Here is a 10,000-nt window from a genome sequence, read left to right on the forward strand (position 1 = left end):
AAAGGAATGAACTAACAGAACATTCTGACACAGTCGCTCTGACCATGAAGGTATTTTTCTCTCTTTTTAGTTCAATCAGTTCATTTCTTTACCCATCCCCTTATTCTAGGTCCCTCCTTTTCCTTTCAGTCAATCCATCAGGAAGTGCTTGCGGGGAGTTGTTCCCTTTACAGGCTGTCGTGGCAACAGGCTGGCGTTCCGTGATGAGTTCACGGCGAGTTAATTAGAACAGCAGGGGGGGGTCTTCAGGAATGCACAGGATTCTGGAATGAGGGACGGAGGGGGAGGGGAAAATACAAAAAAAATACAAAGAATGCATATCACAGACATATTAGAGAATCATATGGAGTGGAGAGAGGAGAGAGGACACGGGTTAACCAGGATGAACAGGGAAATAATGTATTAAACCAAAAATATTAAAGACTCTTTAAGAGTCATGGATTGCATTCATAGCTACCATAAAATAGGAATTCCACTCTTGCGAATATAATACTAACTGCATTTATGACTCTAGGAAATTCCTCTCCTTTACTAAACCTACGGGAATCTGTACAGTTTACAGTATTTCCGGATTGACTGGAATACGGGAAAGATGTGTGTCCATACCTTGGACAGTTGGATTGTCATGCTGGTTACCATTCAGTACAGGTTGTTCTTCTGGTACCTCCATATCTGTGGTCAAGAAGAACCCAAGGGTACAGACCGTGAATAGACCGTATATGGTGTCAATTTAACAATACAGACGTTTCAAAAGAACACACAAACCTGAAAACACATCTAATGACATCCTAATAGCCTTTCCACTTCCACCTTTAAATGAGATATTAATAATAGCATCCCATCATCACTCTCACACGTGTGGAAACCATCAGAGAAGAGGAGAGAGAGAGAGAGAGGAGCCTCACCATTACTGCTGGTGTATCGTGTGTCAGGAGTAGAGAGAGATGAGGAGGACCAGTGTTTGAGAGCATCTTCAACTCTCTCCCTCCTCTTGGACTCAAACGCCAACATTTCCTGCAGCTTCCTCTTCAATTTCCTCTCTTTCTTCAAGCGCTTCTGGATAGAGGCTGAGAAAGAGAAGGGGGTGAGAGGGAAAGAGAGAATGAGAGAGGGGGAAAGAGAGAATGAGAGGGGGATAAAGAGATTCCCTCCCCAAACCCACCAATCCCTCTGCTCTGATCTGTGACTCCGAGGTGAGCTCTCTCACCCCCCCCCCCCCCCCGACTACCTCTGCTCTGTAGTTCGGAGGCGAGTTGTCTCTCCAGACTCTCTCTCAATTCTCTCTCTCTGTACAGCTCCATCTTCAGTTCTCTCTTCTCTGCCTGGATCTGTTTGTCCTGGACACTGGCATTCTCTACAGCCACCTTCAGCAAGCCCTGAGAAGAGAGAGATGAAAAGAGAGAGATGAAAAGAGAGAGATGAAAAGAGAGAGAGATGGGGAGAGAGAGAGAGATGGGGAGAGAGAGAGAGATGGGGAGAGAGAGAGAGATGGGGAGAGAGAGAGAGAGAGACAGAGAGAGGGAGAAAGAGGGAGTTTTAACTTATGTCTACAAATAAGCTCTTGAGTATATCTATTAAGACTATAGCTAGAGAACTTGACGTCACAAATGAGACCGGCTATATGGTCAACAATAGAAATGAAGGAAAGGAATGACATGAATAATAGTGACTTCAACTCATCCAGGTAATTATCTTGCCTGTATGTTGGTGAGTAGAGTCTCGACAGAGGAAATGCCGGCAGCGAATAGGAACGGAGCAGGGAAGCCAGGGGGCAGGGCCTGGCCTGAGGACAGCCTATCAAATGAGGAGTCTTCTGTAAGAGAGAGGGTTAGTAATGATTTGTATACAAGCAGTATGTATAAGGGGATGAATGGACCTTCCTCCTCCTGTTGAAAAAGGACAGACTAATATGGAAGGACGGCAATAGTGAGAGGAGAGGTCAAAGGGCGTGACAACGATGGGATTTTGGAGCAATGGCAACGCGAGACTATGAAAGCATCGACTCCTCCCTCTTCTCTCCTCCTTCGCTCTCAAATCTTAATGCCTTAAACATGGATAACTCTGATACCTGTGTTGTGAAATGAACACTGACAACTTTGATACCTGTGTTGTGAAATGAACACTGACAACTTTGATACCTGTGTTGTGAAATGAACACTGACAACTCTGATACCTGTGTTGTGAAATGAACACTGACAACTCTGATACCTGTGTTGTGAAATGAACATGGATAACTCTGATACCTGTGTTGTGAAATGAACAAGGATAACTCTGATACCTGTGTTGTGAAATGAACAAGGATAACTCTGATACCTGTGTTTTGAAATGAACACGGATAACTCTGATATCTGTATAGAGTGTTGTGCAATTAACATGGATAAAGACCCTAAAGCTGGGCCGACACCAACGTTGAACTCCTTTTACTGAAGCAATTTTGCTTACGTCTTATTATTTCGGTGACGTTCCTGGTTTTAAAACCATTATTTGGTCAACAGTAATGTGCATTTAACCTGCAATGAAAGTATCTGCCCTGTCCCTGTTTCGCTGCTGGCTCTCACTCCCTCTCCCTCCTTTACACACGGACTGACGGGAGAGATGCGTTCTGATAAGCGCAAGCATACTGACAGTTGAGCAACATTTTGAAATGTAATTGTGGGAAAGACACAGTTCTTAAAACAACCACTCCAAAAGAGGAGAGTGTCAGCTTTATGAGAGTATAATTATTTATCAACTGTCAGTATAGATGAATAACACCACTTTACAGAGTATGTAATTGAGATGATGCGCCAGCAGAACGGAGCGGAGCGGTGAATACATCAAGTAGCCTATATAGGCCTACCAATGGAAAGTTTTGTAGGACATTACATTTACAGTTCGATCAATTGCATGGATTATCTAGCATTAATATCATATTTAGAGTTAGCGATCTAGCTAAAGCGTTTTCAGTTCTCACTTCCTCAGGAGGTGAATTATGTTAAATATAGCCTAGGACAATAATATGCACAAAAAAAAAGAGTCCTCCCTCTAATGGTAAAGTCAGTCTAGAGTCCTCCCTCTAATGGTAAAGTCAGTCTAGAGTCCTCCTTCTAATGGTAAAGTCAGTCTAGAGCCCTCCTAATGGTAAAGTCAGTCTAGAGTCCTCCCTCTAATGGTAAAGTCAGTCTAGAGTCCTCCCTCTAATGGTAAAGTCAGTCTAGAGTCCTCCTTCTAATGGTAAAGTCAGTCTAGAGTCCTCCCTCTAATGGTAAAGTCAGTCTAGAGTCCTCCCTCTAATGGTAAAGTCAGTCTAGAGCCCTCCTAATGGTAAAGTCAGTCTAGAGTCCTCCCTCTAATGGTAAAGTCAGTCTAGAGTCCTCCCTCTAATGGTAAAGTCAGTCTAGAGTCCTCCCTCTAATGGTAAAGTCAGTCTAGAGTCCTCCCTCTAATGGTAAAGTCAGTCTAGAGTCCTCCCTCTAATGGTAAAGTCAGTCTAGAGTCCTCCTTCTAATGGTAAAGTCAGTCTAGAGTCCTCCCTCTAATGGTAAAGTCAGTCTAGAGTCCTCCCTCTAATGGTAAAGTCAGTCTAGAGTCCTCCCTCTAATGGTAAAGTCAGTCTAGAGTCCTCCTTCTAATGGTAAAGTCAGTCTAGAGTCCTCCCTCTAATGGTAAAGTCAGTCTAGAGTCCTCCCTCTAATGGTAAAGTCAGTCTAGAGTCCTCCTTCTAATGGTAAAGTCAGTCTAGAGTCCTCCCTCTAATGGTAAAGTCAGTCTAGAGTCCTCCTTCTAATGGTAAAGTCAGTCTAGAGTCCTCCCTCTAATGGTAAAGTCAGTCTAGAGCCCTCCTAATGGTAAAGTCAGTCTAGAGTCCTCCCTCTAATGGTAAAGTCAGTCTAGAGCCCTGCCTCTAATGGTAAAGTCAGTCTAGAGTCCTCCCTCTAATGGTAAAGTCAGTCTAGAGTCCTCCCTCTAATGGTAAAGTCAGTCTAGAGTCCTCCCTCTAATGGTAAAGTCAGTCTAGAGTCCTCCCTCTAATGGTAAAGTCAGTCTAGAGCCCTCCCTCTAATGGTAAAGTCAGTCTAGAGTCCTCCCTCTAATGGTAAAGTCAGTCTAGAGTCCTCCCTCTAATGGTAAAGTCAGTCTAGAGTCCTCCCTCTAATGGTAAAGTCAGTCTAGAGTCCTCCCTCTAATGGTAAAGTCAGTCTAGAGCCCTACCTCTATTGGTAAAATCAGTCTAGAGTCCTCCTTTTAATGGTAAAGTCAGTCTAGAGTCCTCCCTCTAATGGTAAAGTCAGTCTAGAGTCCTCCTTCTAATGGTAAAGTCAGTCTAGAGTCCTCCCTCTAATGGTAAAGTCAGTCTAGAGTCCTCCCTCTAATGGTAAAGTCAGTCTAGAGTCCTCCTTCTAATGGTAAAGTCAGTCTAGAGCCCTCCTAATGGTAAAGTCAGTCTAGAGTCCTCCCTCTAATGGTAAAGTCAGTCTAGAGTCCTCCCTCTAATGGTAAAGTCAGTCTAGAGTCCTCCTTCTAATGGTAAAGTCAGTCTAGAGTCCTCCCTCTAATGGTAAAGTCAGTCTAGAGTCCTCCCTCTAATGGTAAAGTCAGTCTAGAGTTCTCCTTCTAATGGTAAAGTCAGTCTAGAGTCCTCCTTCTAATGGTAAAGTCAGTCTAGAGTCCTCCCTCTAATGGTAAAGTCAGTCTAGAGCCCTCCTAATGGTAAAGTCAGTCTAGAGTCCTCCCTCTAATGGTAAAGTCAGTCTAGAGCCCTCCCTCTAATGGTAAAGTCAGTCTAGAGCCCTGCCTCTAATGGTAAAGTCAGTCTAGAGTCCTCCCTCTAATGGTAAAGTCAGTCTAGAGTCCTCCTTCTAATGGTAAAGTCAGTCTAGAGTCCTCCCTCTAATGGTAAAGTCAGTCTAGAGTCCTCCCTCTAATGGTAAAGTCAGTCTAGAGTCCTCCCTCTAATGGTAAAGTCAGTCTAGAGTCCTCCCTCTAATGGTAAAGTCAGTCTAGAGTCCTCCTTCTAATGGTAAAGTCAGTCTAGAGTCCTCCCTCTAATGGTAAAGTCAGTCTAGAGTCCTCCCTCTAATGGTAAAGTCAGTCTAGAGTCCTCCCTCTAATGGTAAAGTCAGTCTAGAGTCCTCCCTCTAATGGTAAAGTCAGTCTAGAGTCCTCCTTCTAATGGTAAAGTCAGTCTAGAGTCCTCCCTCTAATGGTAAAGTCAGTCTAGAGTCCTCCCTCTAATGGTAAAGTCAGTCTAGAGTCCTCCCTCTAATGGTAAAGTCAGTCTAGAGTCCTCCCTCTAATGGTAAAGTCAGTCTAGAGCCCTCCCTCTAATGGTAAAGTCAGTCTAGAGTCCTCCCTCTAATGGTAAAGTCAGTCTAGAGTCCTCCCTCTAATGGTAAAGTCAGTCTAGAGTCCTCCCTCTAATGGTAAAGTCAGTCTAGAGTCCTCCCTCTAATGGTAAAGTCAGTCTAGAGCCCTACCTCTATTGGTAAAATCAGTCTAGAGTCCTCCTTTTAATGGTAAAGTCAGTCTAGAGTCCTCCCTCTAATGGTAAAGTCAGTCTAGAGTCCTCCTTCTAATGGTAAAGTCAGTCTAGAGTCCTCCCTCTAATGGTAAAGTCAGTCTAGAGTCCTCCCTCTAATGGTAAAGTCAGTCTAGAGCCCTCCTAATGGTAAAGTCAGTCTAGAGTCCTCCCTCTAATGGTAAAGTCAGTCTAGAGTCCTCCCTCTAATGGTAAAGTCAGTCTAGAGTCCTCCCTCTAATGGTAAAGTCAGTCTAGAGTCCTCCCTCTAATGGTAAAGTCAGTCTAGAGTTCTCCTTCTAATGGTAAAGTCAGTCTAGAGTCCTCCTTCTAATGGTAAAGTCAGTCTAGAGTCCTCCCTCTAATGGTAAAGTCAGTCTAGAGCCCTCCTAATGGTAAAGTCAGTCTAGAGTCCTCCCTCTAATGGTAAAGTCAGTCTAGAGCCCTCCCTCTAATGGTAAAGTCAGTCTAGAGCCCTGCCTCTAATGGTAAAGTCAGTCTAGAGTCCTCCCTCTAATGGTAAAGTCAGTCTAGAGTCCTCCTTCTAATGGTAAAGTCAGTCTAGAGTCCTCCCTCTAATGGTAAAGTCAGTCTAGAGTCCTCCCTCTAATGGTAAAGTCAGTCTAGAGTCCTCCCTCTAATGTTAAAGTCAGTCTAGAGTCCTCCCTCTAATGGTAAAGTCAGTCTAGAGCCCTGCCTCTAATGGTAAAGTCAGTCTAGAGTCCTCCTTCTAATGGTAAAGTCAGTATAGAGCCCTCCCTCTAATGGTAAAGTCAGTATAGAGCCCTCCCTCTAATGGTAAAGTCAGTCTAGAGTCCTCCCTCTAATGGTAAAGTCAGTCTAGAGCCCTGCCTCTAATGGTAAAGTCAGTCTAGAGTCCTCCTTCTAATGGTAAAGTCAGTCTAGAGTCCTCCCTCTAATGGTAAAGTCAGTCTAGAGTCCTCCTTCTAATGGTAAAGTCAGTCTAGAGTCCTCCCTCTAATGGTAAAGTCAGTCTAGAGTCCTCCCTCTAATGGTAAAGTCAGTCTAGAGTCCTCCCTCTAATGGTAAAGTCAGTCTAGAGTCCTCCCTCTAATGGTAAAGTAACTGGTGGTTATATTTATCGTTATCGAGCAAAATGGGTCAATTTATCGCTTGACTTTTTGTCCATATGGCCCAGCATAACATTGATGAGTGGGTAATTAGTTTCGAGGAGTGATGATCAGAATACTAACTTTATATATAATTACCATATATACAGTAGTGTGTGTGTGTATGTCTGTCAGAGAGTGTGCTAAAATATGTGTGTGTGTGTTTGTGTGTGTGTCTGTCTCTGTGTGTGTGTGTGTGTGTGTGTGTGTGTGTGTGTGTGTGAGACACACAGAGACTCACCTTTCTCTCTTGCCATTTTTTGAATGTGCACTAATATGTCTCTTTCAGTAAGGTCTGTGTCGTGGTTCAGAGGGTCTGGTGACGTTGTAGAGCTGAGATGTGAGGAGTGCTGAGAGAGGAGAGGAGTGTGTGTGTCTTCTAGAGACGGAGAGGGGGACTGACTGTCACACACACGCTCCTACAGAGAGACAGAGACAGAGACAGAGAGAGAGACAGAGAGAGAGACAGTCGGACACACTACTCATATACACTACCGTTCAAAAGTTAGAAAATGTCCTTGTTTTTTTGAAAGAAAAGCAATTTTTTTGTCCATTAAAATAACATCAAATTGATCAGAAATACAGTGTAGACATTGTTAATGTTGTAAATGGCTATTGTAGCTGGAAACGGCTGATTTTTAATGGAATATCTACATAGGCGTACAGAGGCCCATTATCAGCCACCATCAGTCCTGTGTTCCAATGGCACGTTGTGTTTGCTAATCCAAGTTTATCATTTTAAAAGACTAATTGATCATTAGAAAACTATTTTGCAATTATGTTAGCACAGCTGAAAACTGTTGTGCTGATTAAAGAAGCAATAAAACTGGCCTTCTTGAGACTAGTTGAGTATCTGGAGCATCAGCAATTGTGGGTTCGATTATAGGATCAAAATGGCCAGAAACAAATAACTTTCTTCTGAAACTCGTCAGTCTATTCTTGTTCTGAGAAATTAAGGATATTCCATGTGAGAAATTGCCAAGAAACTGAAGATCTCGTACAACGCTGTGTACTACTCCCTTCACAGAACAGTGCAAACTGGCTCTAACCAGAATAGAAAGAGGAGTGGGAGGCCCCGGTGCACAACTGAGCAAGAGGACAAATACATTAGAGTGTCTAGTTTGAGAAACAGACGCCTCACAGGTCCTCAACTGGCAGCTTCATTAAATAGTACCCGCAAAACACCAGTCTCAACTTCAACAGTGAAGAGGCGACTCCGGGATGCTGACCTTCTAGGCAGAGTTGCAAAGAAGAAGCCATATCTCAGACTGGCCAATAAAAAGAAAATATTAAGATGGGCAAAAGAACACAGACACTGGACTTTTTATTTGCAACTCTGCCTAGGTCAGCATCCCGGAGTCAACTCTTCACTGTTGACGTTGAGAGCCCTCCCTCTAATGTCCTCTTGCTCAGTTCTATTCTGGTTAGAGCCAGTTTGCTCTGTTCTGTGAAGGGAGTAGTACACAGCGTTGTACGAGATCTTCAGTTTCTTGGCAATTTCTCACATGGAATATCCTTAATTTCTCATAACAAGAATAGATTGACGAGTTTCAGAAGAAAGTTATTTGTTTCTGGCCACTTAGAGCATGTAATCGAACCCACAATTGCTGATGCTCCAGATACTCAACTAGTCTCAAGAAGGCCAGATTTATTGCTTCTTTGATCAGCAAAACAGTTTTCAGCTGTGCTAACATAATTGCAAAAGGGTTTTCTAATGATCAATTAGCCTTTTAAAATGATAAACTTGGATTAGCAAACACGGCGTGCCATTGGAACACAGGACTGATGGTTGCTGATAATGGGCCTCTGTACGCCTATGTAGATATTCCATTAAAAATCAGCCGTTTCCAGCTACAATAGCCATTTACAACATTAACAATGTCTACACTGTATTTCTGATCAATTTGATGTTATTTTAATGGACAAAATAAATTGCTTTTCTTTCGAAAAAAAGGAAAATGGTAGTGTACATTTTTTATACATAGGAAGCTCGATGTGCGTGTGTGTGTGCGTGCATTCATGTGTGTGTGTTTTACCTTGATGACAGGGGCCCGGTGTGTGTGTGTGTATATATGCGCGGCGGCCGCCATGTTGGCGATGGTGTTGAGGTGGTTCATCTGTGACATCGCCATGGCAACTGACGCCGGGGGCAACCTGACAGGAAGTAAGGGGTGGGGCATCATCATGAAAGGGAGGTCCTGGAGACCTGGAAAGAGAGAGGAGAGAGGGAGAGGAGAGAGGAGAGAGAGGAGAGAGAGGAGAGAGAGGGAGGGAGCGAGAGAGAGAGAGAGGGAGGAGGAGAGGAGAGAGAGAGGGGAAGAGGGGAGGGGGGAGAGAGAGAGAGAGAGAGAGAGGAGAGAGCGAGAGGAGAGAGAGAGAAGACAAGGGGTAAAGGACTCAGTTTAGGGAGATTTAAACCATCATAAGATGAGTTGTGAGTGTTATTGATTAATAACCAGGGTATTATTGAGGATGATAGTGGATGAGAAGGAAAGAAAGGGATGAGAGTGGATGAGGAGGAAACACTAAAGGGATGAGAGTGGATGAGGAAGAAACATTAAAGGGATGAGGAGGAAACATTAAAGGGATGAGAGTGGATGAGGAAGAAACATTAAAGGGATGAGGAGGAAACTTTAAAGGGATGAGGAGGAAACATTAAAGGGATGATCCCTTTAGATGAGGAGGAAACATTAAAGGGATGACAGTGGATGAGGAAGAAACATTAAAGGAATGAGAGTGGATGAGGAGGAAACAAAGGGATGAGAGTGGATGAGGAGGAAACACTAAAGGGATGAGAGTGGATGAGGAGGAAACATTAAAGGGATGAGAGTGGATGAGGAGGAAACAAAGGGATGAGAGTGGATGAGGAGGAAACACTAAAGGGATGAGAGTGGATGAGGAGGAAATATTCAAGGGATGAGAGTGGATGAGGAGGAAACATTAAAGGGATGATCCCTTTAGATGAGGAGGAAACATTAAAGGGATGAGAGTGGATGAGGAGGAAACATTAAAGGGATGAGGAGGAAACACTAAAGGGATGAGAGTGGATGAGGAGGAAACACTAAAGGGATGAGGAGGAAACACTAAAGGGATGAGAGTGGATGAGGAGGAAACATTAAAGGGATGAGGAGGAAACATTAAAGGGATGAGTGGATGAGGAAACACTAAAGGGATGAGAGTGGATGAGGAGGAAACATTAAAGGGATGAGGAGGAAACACTAAAGGGATGAGAGTGGATGAGGAGGAAACACTAAAGGGATGAGAGTGGATGAGGAGGAAACATTAAAGGGATGAGAGTGGATGAGGAGGAAACATTAAAGGGATGAGAGTGGATGAGGAAGAAACATTAAAGGGATGAGGAGGAAACACTAAA

The 10,000-nt window shown here is 43.6% G+C and overlaps 1 protein-coding gene across 1 annotated transcript; it reads right to left on the minus strand.

Moving 5' to 3' along the window:
- Positions 1-69: 69 nt before the first annotated feature.
- On the minus strand, positions 70-8,833 carry LOC311115384 (dachshund homolog 2-like; the record flags this gene model as incomplete). Its single annotated transcript, XM_084190563.1, has 7 exons — positions 70-263; positions 607-672; positions 906-1,067; positions 1,229-1,376; positions 1,698-1,813; positions 6,869-7,046; positions 8,664-8,833. Coding segments are annotated over 7 exons (884 nt in total), but the record flags the coding sequence as incomplete, so codon positions are not given.
- Between the last annotated feature and the right edge of the window lie 1,167 nt (positions 8,834-10,000).

This window comes from Coregonus lavaretus, assembly GCF_964263955.1.
Source record: "Coregonus lavaretus genome assembly, contig: HAP1_SCAFFOLD_8625, whole genome shotgun sequence".
In the NCBI taxonomy this organism is placed as follows: Eukaryota; Metazoa; Chordata; class Actinopteri; order Salmoniformes; family Salmonidae; genus Coregonus; species Coregonus lavaretus.